Raw genomic sequence first — 27,757 nt, 5'->3', positions numbered from 1 at the left:
AATATCCAGCCCACCAGCAAAGAGAGTCAAATCGCCTCCATTATGGTGTCTCATTTCTCTTTGATGATACCTCCTTCTTAGTGTCTTAACTATGAGAGTAAAGGGAACTTACTATAGTTTTAAATCTTGCCCTTTCTGCCATCCCATTCTTCCTCTTTACTTTGTTTACCAAAAGAGAGTTCTTCAGTTATGCTAAATCTCTGGGTGGAGTGGAGTGATGTGGGAAAAAATGACACACTGGACTCTACTATCATGTCTCTCTGCTGAAACATCATGTCCACAATTTCATCCCTTTTTGTTCTCATCCTCCTGAAGCACTTTTGTCCCTTCTTGATCCACCCAGACAGGCACATCGCTCATGTTCTTTATAGAAGAAAATCCTGGCTTCCCCTCCCCCAGTTCACATGTTAAGCATTCTTAAGTTCAACTTGTCTATGATTCAGTGTCCCACCATGTCCTAACCCCAGAAAGCAACCCTTTCATTTCATCACCAACCTGCATAAATACAGACAAAGGAGCCTTTGGCAATGTCATCCAAGCAGCGGATACCCCAGCCCTTGTTCTGGGTCTTGAAGAGCTGCAGTCGAACCTGCAGTCCATGCTGAACCAACCGGTTTGTGCACATGTTTGGGTCACATTTGCAGCGTTTGTTACACTCATAAACTCTGGGAGGAGGTCACAATAAAATCAATCATAACACGATCACTAGAGCATCCATTACATCCACAGAACTTTTATAATTTTTAAGGTGTCATCATTTATCAGGTAATGATCTAAATGAGCAGACTTACTGAACTGTCTATGCTCTTTGATTCATTTGGGAATATAGCCCAAAGAAATAACTCAGAAGGGGGAAAAGTGACTGATACAGATATTTATAGCACTACAGATAGTAACAGTGAATGACAGAATGCCTAACAACTGGAGAAAAGCTAAGCAAACTATGAGGTGAATATGGATTCAGAGCCATTAACATAAGTCAATTTGTAGAAATAGATACATAAAATAAACACATTTAAGGGACTTCCCTGGTGGTCCAGAATCCACCTTACAAGGCAGGGAACGCAGGTTCAATCCCTGGTTAGGGAACTAAGATCCCACATGCTGCGGGGCAACTAAGCCTGCGCACCACAACTACTGAGCTCGCGCACCTCAACTAGAGCTCATGTGCCACCAACTACAGAGCCCACGCGCCCTGGAGCCTGTGTGCCACAACAAGAGAAAGAAAAAAACCCTGCACGCCACAACTAGAGAGAAGTCTATGTGCTGCTACAAAGAGCCCATGCGCTGCAACTAAGACCCGATGCAGCCAAAAATAAATGAAAATAAATAAATCTTAAAAAAAAAAAGAAACAAAACATCTTTGTTAGGTCCCTTAAAACCCCACCGGGGTTGGGAAGGTATTAGCGCTCATATCCTCTGTTTAGAGCTGATAAAACAGGATCAGCTTGGAAGCAACAAGGCCAGAATTTGAACTCAGGTCTAACCACCACATGAGATTTTCAGAGTAGCTATACTGAGTATCATTCATTCATTCATTCAACAAAATATGAATGGTTACTATATGCCATACACTGGGTAAATCAGCTGCTGGTGATACAATGGTGAGCAAGAGAGACAAGGTTCCTGCCCTCATGGAGATTACCTTCTAGCAGAAAAGAGAACAAAAACAAGTCAACAAATAAAATAAAGTTGTCACAGATACTAAAGGACACACTCTCAATGAGAGAATTAAGGGAGTGAAAATGACCTAGTTTTAGAGTGACCAGGAAAGGCTTCTCTGAGGAGGTGAGATTAAAGCTGAGAACTCAAGGTTAAAGAAGATAATCATGCAAACAACGGTGGAAGGATGCCCAGAAGAGGGCACAGTACGTACAAAGCCTCTTGAGGTAGGCTGGCAAACACTGGGTGAACTGGATCCGGGCACTGAAGAATATCAGTGTGGTTGGAACAGTTTTCGAAGTACAGAGATAGGAAGGGGCCAGATAGTACATTGTCTTGTGATCCAAGATTAAGAGTTAGAATAATATCCAAAGTGCAGTGGAAAGCTTTTAAAGAGTTTTAAGCAGGGGAGTGACATATTTGTGGTTATTTGAAAATATTCTTATGAAACATTTCAAACATGTAAAAAAGATATAATGAACAGGAACCTACTACTCAGCATTATCAAATCTAAATGTTGTTAAAAGATTCAATTTTCTTTGTTTATAATTAAAACATAAATGATACAATGCAGCTAAAGCTAACAGGTGTCTTTTCCTTTGTTTAGTTTTCAATATGCACTCAGCTCAAATTTATGTCCTGATTTTCCCAGTAGTCTCAATCTCCTCTGAAGATACTCAAACCCATCAGGTTTTCTATCAAACCCCCTTTCCCAGAAGTCTCTCCTGCAGCCAAATCTGACCTGCTCTGACACTGGCTGTTCTCTACATCTGGTGCACAGCTGTCAGCCTGGAAGCCCCCCTGACTTCCCTATCATGTGGGATTCCCCTCACTCCTCTTTTGAGCTGGAGCCTCTGTTTCCTGGATCAGTATATGCCTTCTTCTCTCTTGTCTTTTTCCCCCATTTTAGTAAACATTTCCAGTAATTTTCTGAGAGGGAAAATAATGGAAAATTTTGAGGTATTTCATGTCTAAAAAATGTCTTTAGGGACTCCCCTGGTGGCGCAGTGGTTAACAATCTGCCTGCCAATGCAGGAGACAAAGGTTTGATCCCTGGTCCGGGAAGATCCCACATGCCACGGAGCAACTAAGCCCATGTGCCACAACTACTGAGCCTGTGCTCTAGAGCCCACAAGCCACAACTATTGAGCCCACGAGCCCTAGAGCCCGCGCACCTCAACTACCGAAGCCTACGCGCTCTAAGGCCCACGTGCCACAACTACTGAGCCTGCGTGCTGCAACAATTGAAGCCCGCGTGTGTAGAGTCTGCGCTCCGCAACAAAAGAAGCCTGCGCAACACAATGAAGAGTAGCCCCCGCTCGCCACAACTAGAGAAAGCCTGTGTGCAGCAACGAAGACCCAACGCAGCCAAAACCAAATAAATTAAAAAAAAAAAAAAAAAAAAAGGCTTTAGCCTACTTTAACCAACAACTGATAGCTTTCCTGGGTTTAGAACTCTAGGTTAGAAATAATTTTCCTTAGAATTCTGAACAGATTCCTTAATTGCCATCTAGCTTCCAATGTTATTTTGAGAAGGCCGAAGTCACTTTGAATTCTTTTCTTTTTTTTTTTGAATTCTTGTTTCTTTTGTGGTCTCTTTCTCTTCTCTAGAAGGTTTTAGTATTTTCTTTTTGTCCTCAGTGTTCTGCGGACACAACGATCACATTTTATCATCATGTGTTTTAGTGGGGATCTATTTTCATCCGTTATGCTAGGACCTGATTGGCCTTTTCACTTTGGAAACACAGTCCCTTCCATTATGGGAAAACATCTGAATTATTTCACTGATGATTCTTTCCTTTTCTGTCCTCTCTGTTAATTATGTATCTTGAGCACTAGGCTAATTAGTTCACATATTCATATAGACCCAGCTTACCACATTATATCCCACTTTTTTCACTGTCCTCCTCTTTCCCTGATCTGTCCTTCTCAATCTCACATGCTGGCTCCACCTCCTCTGCTCAATTTCTAGTTGGAGAGCCCAGGGCTTACTCTGCGCCCCTTCTCTTTTCTATTATCAATATTCTCTCTAGATGAACTCGTCCAGGCTTTAACTACCACTCCTGAGCTGATGACTCCTAATTCTTTATGCCCAATCCTTACACTTCTCTTCAGAAGTCTCAATGCCTTTTTTTCTTAAAAAAAAAAAAATTAAATAAATAAATTTATTTGGCTGCGTTGGGTCTTTGTTGCTGTGCGCAGGCTTTCTCTAGTTGCAGCGAGTGGGGGCTACTCTTTGTTGCGGTGTGCGGGCTTCTCATTGTGGTGGCTTCTCTTGTTGCTGAGCACGGGCTCTAGGCTCACGGGTTTCAGTAGTTGTGGCACATGGTCTCAGTAGTTGTGGCTCACAGGCTCTAGAGTGCCAGCTCAGTAGTTGTGGCGCATGGGCTTAGTTGCTCTGCGGCATGTGGGATCTTCCCGGGGCAGGGCTCGAACCTGTGTCCCCTGCACTGGCAGCCGGATTCTTAACCACTGCGCCACCAGGGAAGTCCTCAATGCCTTCTTGACATTTCCACTTGGGTTGCCTGACGGGCATCTCAGACTTAACATGGCCAGAACAGAAGCTGAATTTTACTCAGACCTGACACTCTAGCTCTAGTCTTCCATCTCGGTAAAAAGCACCAGCATCCACTTAGTTGCTCAAGTATAAAATTTAGGACTTGTCCTTGATTCTGTTCTTTCCCTCCCATTCCGCAATCTATGAAGTTCTGCAGCTCTGCCTCCAAGTGCATCCCCAAGTGTATCCGCTTTCATCTCTACTGCCACCTTCATTCTAGTACAAGCCCCAGCAACCACCACTTCTTACCTATGGTTCCTGAAAGTATCTAATTGGTCTACCAAATTCTACTTTTGCTGCCCTAAAGACTTATTTTTCATAGAGAAGTCAGAGTAATCTTTGAAAGGCAGATCACATCATTTGCCTGCTTAAAATTCTCTAACAGCTTCCCATCACATCATGAATTTGACTCTAATTTTTATTCTGATTTACAAAGTCCTATATAATCAGGTCTCCTCTCTGAACACATCTTGCTTGCCAGAGTAAACCACAATCTGTTAGAATAATCGTACAGCTCTGAAATCAAGGTGATCTTTTACTGCAACAAAAAATTGCTAGATACTATTCAATCATTATATGTATTCATTTCGAGGAAAGCTCAAGGAAGAAACATGTGCTGGGAATTCAGTAACTAAGGCTTAATTGATAAAATGTCTGTATCAGTTATCCTATTTTTGGCTCCAATTTTTAGAATTCTGATGGTTGTTACAAGCACAGAAAAACAAGAATTCAGTCTCTGAGGTGCTTCACTTTCCCCTGACTACTTACCCTGTGGGCAGACACTCTTCTAGTCTCTTGTACTGGTAGCCAGAGTTAGGGTTGATTTGGCCGCCTGGGGTGCAGGCTGTAGCCTGGATAGTTAGCTGATGGCAGGCACACTTAGACCTGTATAAAATAGAAGGGTACAACAGCTACAGCTGTGAGACTTTCTTTAGAGGCAGGAAGTTACTACTGATAAAAGGATGGTGATAAAGTAGTGAAATTTCTTTTTCTTCTTGCATACATGTAAATGAGAAAGGAAAAGACAGTAAGAATATGACAGAGTGAGAATAAGATAAAGAGACAGAGAACAAAACAAGTGGCAACCAAAAGCATAATGGAGGGAAGCAAAAGAAAAGGAGAATCAGAGAAACGAACATAAGACACATGCACCCAAGGTTAAGCTGTGGGGCCCCAGCCTCTCAGTCTCATAGTTTTCATGGAGGCCTTATGGCAGGAGCTCCAGCTAAGGAGGTAAAGGGAGGTGAGGAAAGGAGGAGTGCAGTATAAGGCACAGAAGTGGAAAGAAAGACAATCACAACAAAGTTGGAGGCATGGCCAGCAATTCCTTAACCAACTCACTTGTCCCGGCACCCATCTTTGCAGTCACAGCCAACCAGAAATTCAGGGCCTGTGTTAATGAAAACACCCTTGCCCGGGATTCGTTCCTTGCTGTAGGCCACCTGAGGTGGGGGAGTTGTGTCAATCTCATTGACACAGGACAGAGGAACATCTTCCTTCCCATAGGTGATGTCCAAAATATAGTAAAAAGGCTTATAGGGCTGAAACTTTCGGTCCACAAGAACATATGGATCCAAACAGAACATCTCCAGGAAGAGGAAGTCACAGCCAGTCTCAAAAAGGTAGCGCTCAATCTCTTGCATTGTCCGAAGGCAGAGGCCACAGGGTGTCTTATAGATAACATGAAAGCCCATCTTGCGGTTAACTCGGCGCCGGGCTGTCATCCGCCGGAAGTCATATAGTAGTGGGACTAGGAGAGGGTTCTTGCCCCGATACTGCTCATTTCTCATAGGTCTGACTCGAGACAGACAAGTATAGCTGCAGACATGAGGTAAGTAGAAAAGCTTCTCCATGGGGGCGCGGTAGGAGGGCTCTGCCGGGGCCCGCTCCAGCATGCCATGGAAGGCTGGGGGTGCTGGGGGAGCTGGTGGTGCTGGGGCAGAGGTTGTGGATCCTAAAGGTGATCTGCAAATGAGATGCAAGAATTCAGATAAGAAAGCAATAGCACCTCTCTGGTGTACACTTAGCCCATCAGCTGGCTCAACCACTTCTCTAACCTTTCAAATAGCTGTCCTCTTAAAGCTAAAGATGATACAAGAAAGTCAAATTTCCCCTTGCCTTACTAAACCTGGACAATGACACGCTCTGGTTACTCTTCAGTGACTGATAATATCTCTATTTCAACAGCATACATTTTCCTAAAATTTTTTTGCCTGTGACTTATGGAAGTAGAGTCCAGTCTTCTACTAATGCTAGTTTTTCCTGCTATGTGTCCTATAAATGCCCTGACTCCCATGATTCAAGGAAAGAGGCTACAGAGTTCCCTTTCTATTGTATCAATGATGACACCATATTCAATAAGCAATCTTAACAAATGACTTTCTGGTGATTGTATTTTTAGGCACCTAGTTTCTAATTCAATTATTTTTACATTCTGTTTCCTGGAAACGTCCAAGGTTAAAGCTTCCTTTTCAAGTTCAAACTTCTCACCATCATAATCTTAACTAGACCCCTTGTGGCCAAGGAACCTCCCTATACAGTGACCACTCAGTCCACACTGCCAACACCCCCAACAGAGAGCCTGAGATTTTCTCACCTATGTGTCTGACTGATCCCAGGTTTCCCACCAGGGGCATTTTCACTGAGTGCAGGGGATGTAGGGGAGGAATGACCAGAGCCCACAGATCCTGGCCGGAAGGATGTGCTTTTTTTGGCTACCTGCTTCCGAGATTGGGCAAGCTGGCTTTCCAAGCTTCTAGGAGATTAGAGATCATATAGTAAGGGATACAGAAAATACAATATGAAAGAAACCGGCGAAAAAGAAGGAATAGCACTCACTCACTGTCACCTGCCTGGGGAGACAGAGGTGGACCAGGTGGGGCAGGTGGGGCAGGTGGGGCAGGTGGAGCTGTAGGCTGAGGGGGCTCCACTGGCTTGAACTGGGTGCCAGTACTGGTCAGATCCTGAGTGTACTGGACCACGGGACCTTTGCTCCTCACAGCACCTATAGGAAAAAGGAAATTGACCATTGAGAAGATAAAAGCTGTGTCATTTATATTCATGCACACATCTAATCCTCAATTTATATAATCTAAAAAAGCAACAATGGAAACATTTTGACTAAGTGCTAAGACTGTCGGATCTCACTGTTTACACCAATGAGTGGGAATATTGGCACAGGCTGACTTTTACTTAAATAACAAGATTTTATCTTCCTGCCTCAGATGATTTACATTAGTAATTATGTTATACTTTGGTAAAATTTTTCAAAAACGCATTCTTCGATCAACTAATGTTGTCAGGAAAAATTAACCAGAAAGTATGCCAGGAATATATAAAAACAAAAACAAAACCGGTTTGGGCTTTAAAAAAATTGACCACAGATAACACACAAAGCATATAATCTTCACGTGGATAACAGAGGTAATTACTACCAACAATACCCCTAACCTAAGCCAGTTGTTTCAGATTTTTATGTGTTTTTTAGAACAAATCAGAGCCATAGCATGTGGAGGCAGCATCACAACTCCATCACCACTACTGGAAACAATTCAGGGCACATGTCCTGCTTTCAGTGAGTCAGTAGTGTCATCCTGGCAAACAAAGGATATAGCCATTGTACATACACCCCTTTGCTGGTCTGTCCATTTCTTCCTTCTCCCAGGGTATCTTTCAGGACATACCCATATTTGGACGTGTCCTGAGCTGTCCGCCTTGCTTCTTCTCTAGTGCAGAGGCTGAGGATGTCTTCATGCTGAACATGGGCTCCAGCCGTGTGGAGCCTCGATAGATCCATTCACATCTTTTGTCATCCTGGGGGATTGGGAGGAAGGAAAAGTGGCGGGGGGAATGGGTTAAAGGCTAGAATCTACACCGCCGCTTGTGAAGAATATATACTATGTGCCTCCCTTGGGCGAAATCTCCCTGATGAGCCCTGAATTCCCTATCTATTCAATAAACTTATGTGCCAGGCTCCATGACAGGCATCAGGAATTCAACGACAACAAAAAACAAAAAAAAAACCCCAAAACAAAAACACATACATTCCTTGTGTAAAAAATTATAAGAGGGATAGATGTTTATATGAGTATAAGAAGTGTAACAAGGATCATAAGGCCTTAGGATCAAAGGGCTGAAATAGTTCAGACAAGAAATATAATTCTAAGAAAGGCATGAGACAGAAGAAAAGGATAGGTATAGAAGATCTAAGAGTTAAACTGGGCCTTGAAAGATCATTAAGATCTTGAATTCACTGATCCTTCTTTTTTGTCCCACTATGCTATCAAAGCCCTAACCCTGGCAAACAGAACTAGCCGCCTTCTCTGTACCTACATGCATTGTGGATACTCCTGGAGAAAAACAAAAACACTGTCATGCAGATTAGTGTCATAATTAAATTCAGGGAAATTATTTTTAATAACCACTCATACAGGAACCAAAAAAGAGATAAAGTAAAATTTGACCCAAAACAGCAAGAACAGGTAAGCGGGTTAGAAAGAGGAAAACTATGGCATTTCTATAAAATCATCATCATTATTGCCTCTTATGCTCCCCCATCTCACCCATATCCCTGCCTCTAAAACTCTAGGGAAGAAGAGTACCAGGAAGAGGATCCTGACTAGGCTGCCGTCCACCTCCTCAACTCGGGACTTCCACCACGTGCCTTCCCACTCAGTCTTGATAAGCTGTCCACTCTTGAGCAAAACCATGGGGCGGTTGGGGTAAGCAGTGATATACTCCTCTATGAAGTCTCGGCAGGAGATGTCTTCTATGTCCTCCCAAGTCTTTTTCACTGTCCCAAGGAAGAAGTAGGGCTGAGAGAGGGCAGGTAGGGCATGTCTTGATAGGGGAAAATGGTTGGCAAGGAGACGTTTGGTATTTTTCAGGTTGGGAGGGAGAGAAAAAATAAACGAAGAAATCATAACCTCAAGGGAAGCAAAACCAAGATCACCTAAAAGTATTGAACCTAATGTGTAGATATACACTCAAATCAAGTAAATACTAGATAAGCAATATGAAAACATAGGTGAGGCACTAATTTCATAAAAATGGATGTTTCTTCTTAGGAAAAGTCAAGTGGAAATTCTTGCTAACTTGGTAAGTCTAAAGGTAAATCAAAAAGAATCAGGTGGCACCATGAAATTGATTTAAAAAACCTGTCCTTCCTTCTCATGCTCTATCAGGCTTTTAAGGGACCCTGAATGTATTTACTGCCATGTTATGTGGAAACACAGCCATGTTAGTTGACTCTTCTGCAATTAAAAACAGTCGCTTCTGTTAAGAGTCTCTCCCAAGCCAGAGTCACAAGTATAGAGGACACTATGAAGCCCCCATCTAATACAGCTTCTATAGAAAGCACCATGAGAAAGTGCTATGAAAGCACTATGCAGACTACAGATTTATACAAATGTTAGATTAAGCATGAGACTAGGAAAGAAGTAATATCTTCTCAAACCTAAATCACTCAGAAATGAAATCAAAAGACATCTACAATATGAGCATCCACTCAAGGTCAGTCATGATCTTCTAGTGTCTGACTCTTTGGCTGCAAAGACCCAGCACTAGAGATGAGCAAATAAAACTGCAACTCTCAAAGGACATTAATCAAACTTACCCTCTTTGAGACTAAAGCACCAAAAACATTAGGGCCTTTTAATTGGTTGTCTTAAGAAGAAATACAAGGTAAAGGAGGAAATGGATAGAACTAAGGAAGAAAGGAGGGACACTCACGTGGCCGGCAAATGGGATACAGTTCAGACTGTGTAACATAGGAAGCGTAGCCATCATCAAAGAAAATGAGAAACCTATAAGGAAAGAGTGATGGTAGAAAGATTGGGGGTTATGATATTTAACATGACCGACAGAAATTATCTTATCATAGCTTCCACGCCTCTGGATCACAAACAGGACACACTCCAGGGAAGATGTTTGGGGCACTACTTTCTTCCTACTATTCTCTCTTCCCACCCCAAGAGTTAAGAATTCTCCCTTAGGTTAGCAGATGCAAACTATTACATATAGAATGGATAAACAATAAGGTCCTACTGTATGGCACAGGGAACTATATTTAATATCTTGTGATAAACCATAATGGAAAAGAATATTAGAATTCTCCCTTAATCTAACCAACATATCCCCACTTTCCCAAAAGTTATTTATTCTCATTACACTGTCGGATTCCTACACTGCTGAAAAACATTTAGTCTCCATTTCTTCCTTCTATATATATTCTCTATTCCCCCTAACCATTAATCAATCTGAATTATTCTCCCCTACCTAGTTTTCTCCTTGAGAAAAGGAGAAAAAAGGGGTGGGGGGGGGAAGCGAGAAAGAATCATCCACATGACTCCATGGCAAAGAAAGCGTTTCTGGCCACTGGGGACTAAGAACACAAAAGCTAATTGTGAGATCTGGACTGTGGCTTGAACAGGGCAGGTGCTGTGCTCCCGGCTCCCACTCTCTTTACAATCCTCTGTCCAGGTACCTGAGCTTGTTTTTGACGTTTGGTGTCTCAGCTACAATGCCAGCGTAGAGCCAGACCTGATTCCCATCTTTGTATTTGGCCACTACTCGACTGCCCACATACAGCTTGTCAGCAGGAGGGTGGTAATCATAGGCAATATGGTTCCCTGACAGAAGACTCTTTCCTTTGTTGTCAAATTTCACCTTGTACTTCTTTCCTGGCCCTGAGTAAAAGGGAAAGATAAACAAAAAATTTTAAAAACCATCAGTTTCTGTGTGAATCCTGGTTGCTACGTGAGAGACAAAAGGCAAGGCTATGGGGAAAAGAAACAATCAGCATTGGAGACCTGCAGGTTGTCTTTCATTAGTTCTTCCTCTAGCTTGAACATACCAACCGTCTGGATGGCAATAAGGGTGCCTTTGTGCCACGTCTTAGTTCTCTTCTTGCCCAGAATGCGCATGCTAACTACCAGGTCACCATCTTTACTCAATTCTCCAGACATTTGACTCAAGGTTCCTAGGAAGAAAGCATAAAGAGATATGGCATAGACTGGGGAAAGAATGGAAAAATAAAGAGAGTACTGGGTTATTGGGGCAAGTGGGGTAATCTTTTGATCCTTAGCCACTTTTACTGCTCTCTTGGCCAAGGGCAGAAATGTAAGACACAGCCGAATCAACTGTTTATGCTAACACGAAAAACTTGAATTGAAATTCACATGTAACTCAAGACCATCTCACTTTAACCAAATATTTCCAACTCCTTATTAATAACATTAATTACCACTCATTAAATGCCACATAGCATTTTATAAAACATTTTCCTGGGAGGGATCTCTTAACAGCCACACTCTACAAACAAAGCTTCCCTCAGACCTCTTTTTAAGGGTTTGAGTTACTCTCTTCTCTTTAACCTTCATCTGGAAGAAGAAATCATGAGCATGGAGCTAAAAAGGTATTTGGACAAAGCCATCACACAGTTGAAAACCAGCAGACAAAAGACTTAAGCCAAGGGACTTCCCCGGTGGTCCAGTGGTTAGGACTCCGCACTTTCACTGCCGTGGGCCTAGGTTCAATACCTGGTTGGGGAACTAAGATCCCGTAAGCTATTCAGCGGGGGGAGAAAAGACAAGCAGACAGCAAGGAAAATCTGTGGTGTTAAAAGAACCAAACAGAGGTGGAGAAGGATTCTGAAATGCTAAAACAAAGCCAGTTATCCATGAAATCTCTGTGTAGGATTTCACGCCCGCACCTATACCAAGGTGCCTCCTGACTCTAACCTTTGTGTAGATCCTGGGAACTGCTCTTCTTGTTGACAGCATCCATGAACTTCTGGACATCTTGAGCTGACTTTCTTAAGGCAGCCATAGCTTCACGGAGCTGTAAGGAAGGGGATGAGGGAAACAAGTTTTAAAATAGTAGCACCGGTTCTTTTTTAACATCTTTATTGGAATATAATTGCTTTACAATGTTGTGTTAGTTTCTGCTGTACAACAAAGTGAATCAGTTGTATGTATACATATATCGCCATATCCCCTCCCTCTTGCGTCTCCCTCCCACACTCCCTATCCCCCCCGACCAGGTGGTCACAAAGCACCAAGCTGATCTCCCTGTGCAATGCAGCTGCTTCCCACTAGCCATCTATTTTACATTTGGTAGGGTATGTATGTCAATGCCACTCTCTCACTTCATCCCAGTTTACCCTTCCCCCTCCCTGTGTCCTCACGTCCATTCTCTACGTCTGCGTCTTTACTCCTGTCCTGACCCTAGGTTCATCAGAACCATTTTTTTTTTTTTTAGATTCCATATATATGTGTTGGCATACAGTATTTGTTTTTCTCTTTCTGATTTACTTCACTCTGTATGACAGACTCTAGGTCCACCCGCCTCACTACAAATAACTCAATTTCGTTTCTTTTTATGGCTGAGTAATATTCCATTGTATATATGTAGCACCAGTTCTCGAGAATAAGAACTTGTCTTTTAAAAAGCAAAATAGAATGAGTTATGTTTAGAAGCTTATAGTTACTTTATCAGGCAAAACCTGCCCTTTCTTACAAATCTGGTTCAGAAATCAGCTTTAGGAAGCTATCCTTGATTAATTTAACTGCCAAATTCTACATTCATATAGCACTCAGTGCATGCATCTATAAGAAACTTTTGCATTCTTTTAACACCTATTAGAGAACTGCAACCCATAGGGCTGATTATGAAGGGTGAATGATAATATGCTGATGGCTGAACTGACTGAATGGTCAGGCCAAAAGTTTCTCCCATTTTCAGTGTCTTATCTCTCACCCTTCTCTTACTCATCCCAACTTACCTTCTGGTCTTTTGGAGTTCTGCTCCCAGCATCACCTACAGATGAGAAAAACTCTGAGTGTAAGGGACTTACACATAAGAATTTCCAAGAAATCAAGAACTAAGCTACTTAACAGGATTACCATGGAAACATTATTGATAACAACTGAAAACTAGATATAGATATACATATCTATGTGAAAGTACCAAAAGCATTCAGAAAGATACACAGCAAATAGGTAACAGTGCTTACCTGGGGATAAAGTACTGGGACAGGTGATATTCTGTGGGATTTGGGGTTTTCAAATATTTGAATTCTTTTTTTTAAAATTTATTTGTTTATTTTTATTTTTTGGCTGTGTTGGGTCTTCGTTGCTATGCGCGGCCTTTCTCTAGTTGCGGCGAGCGGGGGCTACTCTTCGTTGCGGTGCATGGGCTTCTCATTGTGGTGGCTTCTCTTGTTGAGGAGTACAGGCTCTAGGCACTTGGGCTTCAGTAGTTGTGGCACACGGGCTCAGGAGTTGTGGCTCGCGGGCTCTAGAGCACAAGCTCAGCAGTTGTGGCACATGGGCTTAGTTGCTCCACGGCATGTGGGATCTTCCCAGACCAGGGCTCGAACCCGTGTCCCCTGCATTGGCAGGTGGATTCTTAACCACTGCACCACCAGGGAAGCCCAAATATTTGAATTCTTATAACAATAATTTATTTATGGGTTATTTGAATGATTTGAAAAATGAAATATAGTCAGTGAATTAAGCAAAAATGTTTCTTCTTGAGTAGTGCTGTCCAACAGAACTTCCTGCCATGATAAACATGTTCTGTATCTACACTGTCCAATATGTTAAAATTTGGCTACTAAGCACGTGAAATGAATTTTAAATTTTACTAAAAAATTTTTAAAAATCAGGTATAATTCACATACCAAGAAATTTACCCATTTAAAATGTTTAATTCAGTGGTTTTTAGTGTATTCACAAGGTTGTACAACCACCACCACTACCTAATTCTAGAACATTTTAATCACCCTGAAAAGAAACCCCACTAACGAGTATGGGGTTTCTTTTCGGAGTGATGAAAATACCCATTAGCACTCACTCCCCATTCCACCCTTCCCACAACCCCCAGCAACCATTAATCTACTTTGTGTCTCTATGGATTTGCCTATTCTGGATATTTCATATAAACGGAGTCATATTATATGTGGTGCATCATATCAGATTCATGTATGTTGCAACATTTATCAGCACTTCATTCCTTTATATGATTGAATAATATTCCATTGTATGGCTATGCCATATTTTATTTATCCATTCATCAGTTGATGGACATTTGGGTTGTTTCTGCTTTTTGGCTGTTATGAATAATGTTGATAGGCACACTTGAATATCAGTTTTTATGTGGGCATATGTTCTCATTTCTCTTGGGTATATGGCTAGGAGTGGAATTGCTAGGCCATAAGGTTTAACCTTTTGGGGAACTGAAAGATTTGTCCAAACTGGCTGTACCATTTTACATTCCCACAAGCAATTTAGAGGGTTCCAATTTCTCCACATCCTTGTCAACACTTATTACTGTCTATCTTTTTAACTACAGCTATCCTAATAAGTATAAAGTAGTTTTGACTTGCCTTTCCTTAACAACTAATGATGTTGAACATCTTTTCATATACTTATTGGTCATTTTCACATCTTCTTTGAAGAAATATCTATTCAAATCTTTTGCCCATTTTTAATTGGGTCATTTGTCGTTTTACTCTTGAGTTGTAAGAGTTCTTTATACATTCTGGAAAATACTAGGCTTCACATTTCACATATTTATTTTTTTATTTTTGGCCACACCACGTGGCTTGCGGGATCTTAGTTCCCTGACCAGGGATTGAACCTGGGCCCTTGGCAGTGAAAGTGTGGAGTTCTAACCACTGGACTGCCAGGGAATTCCCACATTTCACATAATTTAAATAGCCACATGTGGATAGTGGCTACTGTATCGTACAGTGAAATTTTAGATATTTATAACATATATTTAAAAATGGGGGGACTTCCTTGGTGGTCCAATGGTTAAGAATCCGCCTTCCAACGCAGGGGACGCAGGTTTGATCCTGGTCGGGGAACTAAGATCCCACATGCTGTGGAGCAACTAAACCTGCACACTGCAACTACTGAGCCTGTGTGCTCTGTAGCCCACACACAACTAGAGAGAAGCCCGCACACTGTGACGAAAGATCCTGCATGCTGCAATGAAGATCCCATGAGCCACAACTAAGACCTGACGCAGCCAAATAATAAATTAAAAAAAAAAAGGAAGGCAATGGTGGTAATCATTTTGCAATAAACATACATATCAAATCATTATGTCTTATACCTTAAACTAATACTGTATTATTTGTCAATTATATCTCAATAAAACTGGGGGGGGGGAGTAGCAAAAATAAATAAATAAAAACAAAAATGGAAAGCAATGTAAATTTCTGAACATAACAAAAATAGTTAAATAAACTACAACATATCTAAATGAGGTTCATAAAGAATCTTCAATAACGCGAGGCAATGCTAATGATATATATTAAGTTTTAAAAGTTAGGATACGAAATTATTTATTTGATATGAACTCAACCTTGGAGAGAATACACAGACACACCTGTCCATGTGCACACATTCCTCAAAGAACTGTGACTATGGCATATGATTAATACCTGTTATCTTAGAACTCCACAACTGTAAAAGGCTTCAAAACACATGTTCTATATTTGAGGACAAATTAAGGAAGAACGGTTATTAATCTTGCAGGGATTTTTACCTTTAAAATGTATTTAGATACATTCATGTGGTAAAAAATTCAAACATTATAAACGGACACACAATCAAAAATAAGTCTCCCTCCCACCCCTGCTTCTCGTTACTTGCCTCAGAAATAACCAATATTAACAGTATCTTTTGCAGCCAAAGATATTCTGCAAAGTTACATATGTATTCTAGCCTGCCTTCATCCTTTTACTCACACTCAACATGCAGTTTTTTTTTAATATATTTATTTATTTATGTATGTATGTATGTATGTATGTCTGTCTGCACTGGGTCTTTGTTGCTGCGCGCAGCAACAAAGCTTTCTCTATTTGTGGCAAGCGGGGGTTACTCTTTGTTGCAGTGCGCGGGTTTCTCATTGCAATGACTTCTCTTGTTGTGGAGCATGGGCTCTAGGTGCGTGGGCTTCAGTAGTTGTGGCACACAGGCTCAGTAGTTGTGGCTCGCGGGCTCTAGAGCACAGGCTCAGGAGTTGTGGCGCATGGGCTTAGTTGCTCCATGGCATGTGGGATCTTCCCAGACAAGGGCTCGAACCCGTGTCCTCTGCATTGGCAGGCAGATTCTTTATTTATTTATTTATTTATGGCTGTGTTGGGTCTTCGTTTCTGTGCGAGGGCTTTCTCCAGTTGCGGCAAGCGGGGGCCACTCTTCATCGCGGTGCGCGGGCTTCTCACTATCGCGGCCTCTCTTGTTGCGGAGCACAGGCTCCAGACACGCAGGCTCAGTAATTGTGGCTCACGGGCTTAGTTGCTCCGCGGCATGTGGAATCTTCCCAGACCAGGGCTCGAACCCGTGTCCCCTGCATTGGCAGGCAGATTCTCAACCACTGCACCACCAGGGAAGCCCAACAGGCAGATTCTTAACCACTGCGCCACCAGGGAAGTCCCAACATGCAGTTTTTTTGTTTTTATTTTTGGCTGCATTGGGTCTTAGCTGCAGCATGCAGGATCTTTGTTGTGGCATGCAGGATCTTTCGTTACGGTGCGTGGGCTCTTCGTTGTGGCACATGGGATGGCACACGGGATTCTCTAGTTGTGGTGCACAGGCTCCAGAGCGTGCATGCTCTAGAGCTCGTGGGCTCTGTAGTTTGCGGCATGCGGGCTCTCTGGTTGAGGCGCACAGGCTTAGCTGCCCCACGGCATGTGGGATCTTAGTTCCCCAACCAGGGATTGAACCTGCATCCCCTGCATTGGAAGGCGTATTCTTAACCACTGGACCACCAGGGAAGTCCCCTTCATGCAGTTTTTACGTTGCTTTTTATCTCCACCCTTAAAATAACTAGGAAAGTATTCCCTATCAGGACCTACAAATCTGATTCTTTTTTCCCCCCATTTTTTTTATTGTGGCAAAATACACATAACACAGAATTTACCACCTTAACCATTTTTAAGTGCACAGTTCAGTGGTATTAAGTACATTCATGTCACTGTGCAACTATTACCATCAGTCATCTCCAGAACTCTAAGTCACCAAGTTAAGACATGAGGAACAGGACAGAGGGAGCATGAGGGAGTATAGTCATCTGCATGAAAGGTCTGACAAAATGGCCAGCTTTGCTAAATATAAGCAGAAACTTTACACCAATAAATTAAATACTTAAGAAAAAATATAAATTACTAGAAAATTACAAGTTACCAAATCTGACTCAAAGAAATAGAAAAGCTTTGCGCAAAGTAAATAGATTCCTAGATGGCTTCACAGGCAAATTCTATCAAACACTCAAGGGATACATAATTCCAATTTTGCAAACACTTCCCAAAAACTAAAAGGAGAAATACTGCCTATTCCATTCTACAAGGCCACCAAAATCTCAATATTGAAATCACAGAAGGGCAGTAGCAAAAAAAAAAAAAATTATAGGCCTATCTCTGTTATAAAAGTGAAGATGCAAAAATCCTAAATATCAGCACAACAAATCCAGAAATGTTTAAAAAAGATATATTTAGTTGGAGTCATCCAAGGACTATAAGGTTGGAAAACTTAGTGATTTAAAGAAAAATATCCACATAATAATTTTACTAGATATATAAGGTATGTTCAATAAAATCAACATCTACTCATGATAAAAACTCCCAGCAAACTAAGAATACGGGACAAGTTCTATTACCTGACAAATGACATCTTCGAAAACCTGTAACAAGCTATCAGCCTTAATAGTATAAGATGAAAACATGCCCTTTAAAACAAGCCACAAGGGCCGCTCTCGCCTTCTGAGATGGCCCACACTCTGTCTGTGGACTGTGTTTCTCTCTACATAAATCCACTTCTTACCTATCAAAAACAAAACAACCAAAAAAAACCACCAAACAAGCCACAAGACAAGGAAGTCCTTGTCATCATCATCACTCCCATTTAACATTATAATAAAGGTCTTAGCTGGTGAAATATGACAAGAAAAACAAGACTTATCTGCCATAAGTATAGGAAAGGAGGAAAAACTGCAATTATTTTCAGATGACAGTCTACATAGAAAACTTAAATGAAATCATAGAAATAAAAATTTAGTAAGATTGCCAGATACAAAAATCTATATGCAAAAGTCAACTGCATGTCTATATACCAGCAGCAACTAGTTGGAAATGTATTTTCTTAAAAAAGATATTTTTTGTGGCTACTGAAAATGGTAGTTGGGAATAAATCTGACAAAAGACGTGCAAGCTTTCCGTGGAGAAAATTAATCAACTCTCCTGAAAAATGTTAAGGACTACATAAATGATCTTTGTATAGGAGAGTCAAATACTATGAATTTATCAACTCTTCCTAAATTGATCTTGTGATAATGTCAATGGTTTGGGAGTTCTTATTGGTGGGGGGGGGGGGGAAATGGGGAACATGACAAGCTAACTCTCAAATATAAATATAAGCACAACAGGTGAAAAAGAACCAAGACATCTGTGAAGAAGAACAAGAAACTGAGGTTACTAGAGTTAAAAGATATTATAAAGCCACAGTGATAGGCTCTATAGAAACAGGAGGAAATGACAGACCAGTGAAACAGAACAGAAAGTCCAGAAACAAACCCACACAAATATATGGAAATAATTTATGATAGAGTAGGCAATGTAAATCAATAGGAGGGGACGCATTTCAATAATGGTGCTGGAAAACTGTTTAAGAACAACATAAAAAAAGAAAATACCTTGAATATTACACAAAAAATAAATTCCATTTGGAATTCAGACTTAAATGTGAAAGACAAAACTATGAAACTTTCAAAGGCAATGTAAGACCTTTATAGACTCAGGGCAGTAAGGATATAAAAAGCAATGACCATAAAAGAAAATGTTAATGTTAGAACTTCTGTTTATTAACAAATAACATAAAAAGTAAAGACAAAACATAAGCTTGGAGTGATATGTGCATTTTATAACTGCAAAGGATTAGTAATTATAATTATAGGAATAATAGGTAGACTTCCTATGAATTAAAAAAAAGTTGAGCAAATGAGCAAGATACATGAACAGACATAAAAAAGAAAACCTACAGATGACTCACAAACACATGAAAAGATTCCCAAGTTCATCTGTAGACAGGGAAATCAAATTTTAAAATGACAGTGCTAAGTGTTGTCAAGGATGTGGAACACAGGCCACTCTCAGCCACTGGTGGTATAAATATAAATTGGCACAACCACTTTGGAAAGCTGTTTGGTCACTAATTATCCAGTAAGGTTGAAAATTCCATATCCTATCTTACAGTACCCTAGGATATCCTAAAAAGATTCTTGCACATGTGCATCAAGAATCATTTACAAGAATATTTAGGGCATTATTTACAATTGCAAAAAAACTGAAAACAAATGAAATGTCAACTCTTCAGAGACTAGATAAACTGTGGCATATTCACATAATGGAACACCATACTGCAGTAGCAACTGAACCAAGCATCACACATCAGCATGATGTTGAAGAAGTCATTGAAGAATGCATACAGTGTCTAAGATTCCATTTATACAGTTCAAAAATAGGCAAAACTACAACACTTCTGGTAATAGTGATGTGACAAGATTGGACAATCCCCCTATGCAGAAAACAAGTATAAAACCAGACAAAATTGTCAAAAGCAATCATTTCAGGATATCCCTGGTGGTGCAGTGGTTAAGAATCCCCTTGCCAATGCATGGGATTGATCCCTGGTCCGGGAAGATCCCACACGCCGCAGAGCAACTAAGCCCGTGCACCACAACTACTGAGCCTGAGCTCTAGAGCCCGCGAGCCACAACTACTGAGCCCACGCACCGCAACTACTGAAGCCTGTGCGCCTAGCGCCCGTGCTCTGCAACAAGAGAAGCCACCACAGTGAGAAGCCCATGCACTGCAATGAAGAGTAGCCCCTGCTCGCTGCAACTAGAGGAAGTCTGTGTGCAGCAACGAAGACCCAATGTAGCCAAAAAATTAAAAAAAAAATCATTTTAGGACACTGGAAATTTGACCAAAGGCAAACAATAGATTGATAAGTATTCCTGAAAAACTGCTAAAGCTTCTGGTAACAAAGGTGGGAGTCTATGGATCTCTTGCCTGGGGCAGCTCCCATCCCTGCTCCACCTCTAGCTTGGTGGGCAAAAACTGTAGCTTTATCACTGAGGTGCTAGCCGTAACAAGCAGCTTTGCTAATTTGAGGTTGTAGCTCTTGTTTAGGGTAAGCAGCAAACCAGTAAATTTAACGAGGAGATTCTGAAAATGAGAGAGCCACAGACAGGCTTAGATAAATTCTCTATACATTTTTGGGTAACTGCTAAAATATGCATACGCAAAGAGGACCCAAGAGTGCCTGGTTAAAAATGAAACCCAAGGTCAAAGAAAAAAATCACAAAGGAAATTAAAATTTATGAGTTACATGAAAATGAAAATTCAACATATAAAAATTTATGAGATGCAGCAAAGCAATGCTCAGAGGGAAATTTATAGCTTTAAATGTTTATATTAGAAAGGAAGAAAGGTCTAAAGTCAATAGTCTCAGCTTTGACTTTAAGAAACTAGAAAAAGAAGAGCAAATGAAACCCAAAAAAAGTGGAAGGAAGAAAATAGAGATCAGAGTAGAAATCGATGAAATAGAAAAGAGAAACAGTAGCAAAAATAAATCAATGAATCCCCAATACTGGTTCCTTGTAAAAGAACAAAAATTGATAAACCTGTATCTAGACTAATCAAGAAAAAAAAGAGGAGATCTAAATAACCAATATCAGGAATGAACGGGACATCACTACAGAACCTATAGAAATTAAAAAGGATCATAAGGGAATACTATGAACAACTTTATGGCAATAATTTAGACAACTTTGATAAAGTGAACAAATTCCTAGAAAGACACAAATGAACAAAATCAACTTGAGAAGAAATAGAAAATCTAAATAGATATATCAGGTAAAGAAAATGGATTAGTGATTATATTAAAATAGATATATCAGGTAAAGAAAATGGATTAGTGATTTATCTCCCCACGATAAATTCAATGTGATATCCTGGATTGGATCCTGGAACAGAAAAAGTCCACAAATTGAATAAAGTCTGGAGTTTAGATAAAAGTAATGTACCAATGTTTGTTTCTTAGTTTTGACCAATATATACCATGGTAACATTAACATTAGAAGAAACTGGTGAAAGGTATGCAGGAACTCTCTATTACCTTTGCAATTTTTCCATAAATCTAAAATGATTCCAAACTAAAAAGCTTATTTTAAAAAAATCTTTCCACAAAGAAAAGTCCAGGCCAAGATGGTCTCATTGCTTAATTTATCAAACATTTAAGGAAGAAATAATACCATTCCACACAACTCAGTGGAAGGAACACCTCCCAACTCATCTTATAAGGCCCATATTACCTGCTACCAAAGCCAAAGATATCACAATAAAACTACAAACCAATAGCCCTCAAACATATGTGCAAAAATTGTTAAAACATCTGCAAATCCAATACAGCAACATATAAAAAGGATTATACACTAAGACAAAGTGGGGGGTGGGGATGTGAGAGTTATTCCAGGAACAAAAGATTGGTTTAACATATAAAAAATAATTATTGTAATACATCCTATTAATAGGATAAAGGACAAAAGCCATATGATCACCTGAGGACAACAGAGAAAAAGTAGCTGACAAAATCTGAAATCGAATCCAGCTATTATAAAAACTCTCAGCAAACTAGGAATAGAAGCAACTTCTCTCAACCCGATAAAGGATACCTACAGCTCACATCATAATTAATGCCTAAACATAAAATGCTTCCCTGATAAAATCAGGAACAAGGAAAGGATGTCTGCTCTTTTTTCAACATCATACTGGAGGTTCTAGCAAGCATAATAAGGCAAGGGAAAAACACAAGACATCTAGATTAGAAAGGAAGAAGTAAAATGACTATTTGCAGACAGCATGGTCTAATACATAGAAAATCCTAAGGGAGCCACAAAAAACTTCTAGTAAACTGTTAAGCTGATGCTAAAATTTATTTGGATTATATATGAAATACAAATGAATTTGGAGGACTTTCACTAAGTGATTTTAATACTTACTGTAAAGCTACAGTAATTAAGACAGTGTGGTGCTGGTATAAAAATAAACATTTAGTTCAATGTGACCCTCAAATACAACATATGGCCAGCTGATTTTTGACAAGGATACCAAAAGAATAGTCTTTTCAACAAATGGTGGTGGAACAACTGGATAGCCATAAGCAAAACAAACCAACCAACTACCCTCAACTCTTACGTTAAGAATTTTTATTCTTCAAAAGACACCATTAAGAAAATGAAAAGACCACATCTGGGAAAATGTTTGTAAAATAGATCTGATAAATGAATTGTACCTAAAGTATAATAAGTCAGAAGACTTATATATTGATTTAGAAAAGTCAATAATAAAAAAAACCCCAATTTTTTAAAAAAGGCAAAACGATTTGAATAGATATTTCCTCAAAGAACATACATAAATGGCAAATAAGTATGTGAAAAGATGCTCAATGTCTTTAGGAACATGCAAACTACAATCACAATGTGAGGGAGTCCCCTAGTGGCCTAATGGTTAGGATTCCGGCTTCCACTGCTGTGGCCTGGGTTCAGTCCCTGGTTGGAGAACAGAGATCCCACAAGCCATGCAGCATGGCCAAAAAAAAAAAAAGCTACAATCCCACTTTGCTAGTGGGAATGTAAAATGATATGGCCACTTTGGAAAACACAATAGCGGTTTCTTAAAAACTCAAACATACACTTACCTAAGACTTAGCAATTCCACTCCTAGGTGGGGTATCCAACAGACATGAAACATAACGTGGACATTAAGACTTACACACTAGGGACTTCCCTGGTGGCGCAGTGGTTAAGAATCCACCTGCCAATGCAGGAGGCACGGGTTTGATCCCTGGTCCGGGAAGAACCCAAGTCGCACAGGGCAACCAAGCCCATGCGCCACAACTACTGAGCCTGCGCTCTACAGCCTGCGAGCCACAACTACTGAGCCTGTGTGTCACAACTACTGAAGCCCGTGTGCCTAGAGAGCCTGTGCTCCACAACACAGAAAAGCCACCACAATGAGAAGCCCGCATACTGCAACAAAGAGTAGCTCCCGCTCGCTGCAACTAGAGAAAGCCCGTGCGCAGCAATGAAGACCCAACACAGCCAAAAATAAATTAATAAACTAAAAACAAACAAACAAAAAACTGTTAAAGAATAGACAAAACCAAATAATCTGTTTTGAGATATATACATAGGTGCTAATGCCACCTATAAAGAAAAGCAAGGGAATTCAGAATACAGGTTACATAGAATGGGGAAAGGAGAATAATTCAATCAGGAAGTAGCAAGAAGTGAAAATCTATGATATCAATACTAACAATCTTCTATTTTTTTTTTTCTGTAACAGACAAGTCCAACAGTTAGGAATATGGAGTTAGTGAGAATGGTTTCTCCTCTCTTTTATCTTCTATTTGCTCATCTTCCCACGTTTCAATTTTAATCCTGAGACTTTCCTGTCCATAGCCTCATCTCTTACCTGAATCAATACTGAGGACATCATCATCTTCATCAGGAATCTCAATTATTTCTGTAGGCCGGGAAGCTTCATCTTCAGAGCTACTGTCCCGGTACTGTAGTCCCAGTTTGGAGTAAAAGTCCTTCACCAAAGACTCACAATTAGTCACTGCCCTAATATTGGAACACACGTAGAAAAGGTCAAAGCCAGCAGAAGCAGGTGTAAAAGCTATTAGAATTTATATATATTTCAGTATACACTGACCTCTATTTAAACAGGCCATATTCCAAAGAGTTTCTGTTTTGAATTTTAAATGCTTATCCCATAGAAAAATGTTTAAATAGTGGTTTCCAGACTAGTTCTTCAAAAATCCAAAATAAGCCCAAAGCACGGTCCTTTCAACCTTACCTCATTATTTACCTTGTTGTTATTTGGAAATATGTTCTAAGTGACAACTAGGGCAGGAGAAACAAATCTTCTGGGCGTTTAGGAGTAGAAACAGGGCTCTAGGAACTTATTAAAGCTTCTCAGTTACATAAAACAGCAAGTCTTTATAATATGCACTCCCTAGATGATTCTACTAAGAAAACAAAACAATTGCTCTGAAGTAGAGTGAAGTATAAAGAAGGGGAAGGGAGTCAAGACTTGGACTCCCCTACTGTTGAGCATATTAGCCTCTGATAGATGAATATTATATTATATGGGTGGTTGTGAGGTCAGATTATGGTCCTTAACCCTTGAGGAAGAGTAAGGTTCTACATATCTGTACCTTCTAAAGTACAAAGTGCACAATGTCATGAACAATTATACTACTTTAAAAATGTCTGCCAATAGGTAGATTTCCTCCTATTTCCTACGTGGTTCTTACCTGGATGCATCATCAAAGAGCTGGTCAACATGGGCCACCTCGGATTCCTTCTGTATTACCCACGTCTCCAACTCTGCTAGCTGCTTCTTGCGCTGCTGTATACAGTCCATCTTTTCCAGTTCGTCATCAATGAACTGCCGAAGTTCCTCCATAGAGATACCCAGCTCCTCAACCACTGCTTGTTGCAGCTCTGCAATCTCTTCAGACTCCACTGCAGCTGTTGCTGCATCCAAACCAATGCACCCAGGGAGGGAGGACATACTGTTGTCCTCTACATGGAGCAGGAAACTAGAATTACTTTTGGAGTTATTATGACTGCAATAGAGAATTTCAGTCCCCTAATAAAACTCATTCCTACTCCGCTACTTGTTACTCAAATATACGTAGTTAGGTTTAATTCTATATTCTCTTTCCCCATTCTCCAGTATCTGAAGCTGAGATTTTGTAGAGTTCTCATCTCCTGTAGGCTATAGACTATCGGCCTGAATAAAATGTAAAAGTTTGAGAGGGCACGGAAGACATATATTATGCAACAGGGAGCTACCGAAAATAATGTTTTAGGAAACTGAAGAGAACCAATTTATTGAGGAAGATATTTCTGTGGTCTGTGTTCTTTAACTGACTAATGAGATAAATCTTTGTTTGCACGCTCTGCCTAATTTGAACAAATACTCCCCACCTGGAGGGGAGGGTTTGGTCTACAACTCCCTAATTCGTTGTTTTCTCTTTAATTACTTTTCCCCTTACATTACTTTGCTTTTGTGTGGAAATTTCCTGTTTGAAAAGTCTATAATACTTAAGGACACAAAAGCTTGCAGCAGAGGTTTCCCCAAAGTAAAAGGAAATAAAGCAATTTGGGAATAAAAACGTGGCTACCTAAAATCGACAATTCAAATACTCCCACATACAACTCACATTGGTGTTTTAACTGCTTTTTCGATCAAACGGTTAAAGCAAAACTGATGCCATAACGCCGTGCGACCCCAGCGCCAGTTCTCACTGCCTCCATTTTTCTTTGGCCCACACACCGCCCCACCCCCGCGCTATCCATTTTAGGGGTGCGTCCCACCCACCCGCAAAGCCAGCTCAACCCCGCCCCCGCTAGTCTCCCGGGGAAGACCTCCTTCCCACCCTCGCCCGACCTCCTACCACAAACAAAACATTCCATACAAGCCCTTGGTCTCCAAATACCTCAATTAACAGTATTTCCCACACCTCCCAGCTTCCAGCTATGATGGCTCTTTCTCACCAACCAGAGCCCAGACTCACGACTCAGGGGTCGGCCTCGGTAGGAAAGAACGAAACCAAAGGGAAAAGGGAGCAGGGGGAGGGGAAGAAGCGTGAGGGAGGGAAGGGGAAGCAAAAAAAAAAAAAAAAAAAAAAAAAAAAAGACGCCGGAAGCAAACCTGAGGTGCCGTTCCGGTTGTCGCGACGGTAGCCTGACGGGGTCAAACCCAAAGGTGCAGGGCGCCCCTCAAAGGCTGGGCAAACTCAGGCGAGTACGCATGCGTCGAGGCAGAGCCTTCCAGGGCACACGTGAGAAACGGCTGGCCGGGTAAAGTGGGCGTGGCCTAGAGTATATTACAGAAGCTCCGCCTCTTCCACCACCCCCAACTGGTGGCAGCAATACTAAGTTTATTGTGTAAAGGCTCAGTTGGCAAACACTCTTAGGTTTAGAATTGTTTCTCACTTTTACTTGAGTTTGTTTTATTACGTAAGTTGTACAAATTGTAACAAGTCGAATATTAAGATGTAATAAGAAAAATATGAAAATTTCCTCTCCACCCCATCACTTAACCATCCCTTGCTCCTTTGAGATAAAACAGCTTACTTTTCTAGGCTTGGGTGTACAAGGTCAAACATGTGGATTTTTTTGTTATGTTTTGTTTTCATTTAACATGTGGACATCACATGAAGTCAATAAAAAGGATAAAAGTTGTCTTTTTAACAGTTGCATAATATTTCATAATATGGCTAAACCATATTTAGGAATTTAGATTGTTTTCAATTTTTAGGCACTACAAATAACTCAACAATAAACATTAACATCCGTTTGCTGTAGTACTTTAATTTCTGTGAAAGAGATTCCCCAAAATGGAATCTGAGTAAAAAAATAATGTACTTTCTCCCATTTTTATTAGGATCTGCTGTCAAATTACTTTTCAAAAGGTTGAAACAATTTTTGCTTCCACTAGCAAATCTGTGAAAGTATCTCTTCCCCCACACCCTCATTAGGACTATTTGTTAACTATTTATTAAAAATATTTATTTAGGGGGCTTCCCTGGTGGCACAGTGGTTGAGAGTCTGCCTGCCAATGCAGGGGACACGGGTTCGACCCCTGGTCTGGGAGGATCCCACATGCCGCGGAGCAACTGGGCCCGTGAGCCACAACTACTGAGCCTGTGTGTCTGGAGCCTGTGCTCCGCAACAAGAGAGGCCGCGACGGTGAGAGGCCCGCGCACCGCGATGAAGAGTGGCCCCCACTCGCCGCAACTGGAGGAAGCCCTCGCACAGAAACGAAGACCCAACACAGCCAAAAATAAATAAATAAATTAAAAAAAATATTTATTTGGTTGCACCAGGTCTTAGTTGCGGCAGGTGGGCTCCTTAGCTGTGGCATGCGAACTCTTAGTTGCTGCATGCATGTGGGATCTAGCTCCCTGACCAGAGATTGAACCCAGGCTCCCTGCATTGGGAGCACGGAGTCCTATCCACTGCGTCACCAGGGAAGTCCCTGGTAACTGTTTAGTTTTTAAGAATTTGATATGTGTTTAAATAGTATCTGTATCAGGATAGACTATGCTACGTGCAGAAACAACTCCAAAAGCTTAAAACAAAAACACATATTACTTGCTCACACCGCATAATCATCTCTAGAAAGTTGACAGTGGAGCTCTGCTCATGATAGCTACTCAGAAACCCAGGCTGATGAGCTGTCCTGCCAAAAGGAGAGAACACTAGAGGGTCTCACGTTGGCAATTACAGTGACTCAGGACACTTTAATTTTCACCTCATTGGCTTGAATGAGTCATAAGGCCCTACCCAAACACAAGGGGGCCAGGAAGAACAGTCACGTCTCATCTCTGGAAGGAGGGAGAAGCAGATGTATTTGATGAATCAGCACTATTGACTACCACAGACTCTCAT

The 27,757-nt window shown here is 40.8% G+C and overlaps 1 protein-coding gene across 6 annotated transcripts in view; it reads right to left on the bottom strand.

Moving 5' to 3' along the window:
• SETDB1 (SET domain bifurcated histone lysine methyltransferase 1) overlaps nt 1–26,087 on the bottom strand; it is a 29,911-nt gene extending 3,824 nt beyond the window's left edge. For 2 of the 6 annotated variants that reach the window (XM_059930442.1, XM_059930480.1), the window contains exons 1-15: nt 25,801–25,944; nt 24,610–24,880; nt 23,763–23,914; nt 13,002–13,036; nt 11,959–12,058; nt 11,073–11,198; nt 10,704–10,905; nt 9,950–10,023; nt 8,821–9,011; nt 7,903–8,032; nt 7,058–7,223; nt 6,816–6,974; nt 5,561–6,184; nt 4,988–5,104; nt 496–665 (exon numbers count right to left, since the gene is read on the bottom strand). In XM_059930442.1, coding sequence (XP_059786425.1) covers nt 496–665; nt 4,988–5,104; nt 5,561–6,184; nt 6,816–6,974; nt 7,058–7,223; nt 7,903–8,032; nt 8,821–9,011; nt 9,950–10,023; nt 10,704–10,905; nt 11,073–11,198; nt 11,959–12,058; nt 13,002–13,036; nt 23,763–23,914; nt 24,610–24,869 — 2,506 coding nt within the window. In that variant the 5' untranslated portion in view covers nt 24,870–24,880; nt 25,801–25,944. Of the gene's footprint in view, nt 1–495; nt 666–4,987; nt 5,105–5,560; nt 6,185–6,815; nt 6,975–7,057; nt 7,224–7,902; nt 8,033–8,820; nt 9,012–9,949; nt 10,024–10,703; nt 10,906–11,072; nt 11,199–11,958; nt 12,059–13,001; nt 13,037–23,762; nt 23,915–24,609; nt 24,881–25,800; nt 25,945–26,015 lie in introns of those variants that run through there. The other 4 variants (XM_059930451.1, XM_059930461.1, XM_059930453.1 and 1 more) reach the window with 4 other exon arrangements.
• Nucleotides 26,088–27,757: the final 1,670 nt, after the last annotated feature.

The sequence above is a fragment of the Balaenoptera ricei genome, chromosome 1, assembly GCF_028023285.1.
Source record: "Balaenoptera ricei isolate mBalRic1 chromosome 1, mBalRic1.hap2, whole genome shotgun sequence".
NCBI lineage: Eukaryota > Metazoa > Chordata > Mammalia > Artiodactyla > Balaenopteridae > Balaenoptera > Balaenoptera ricei.
Note: the sequence above shows the minus strand (reverse complement) of the source record. Positions and strands in the feature narration are given on the sequence as shown.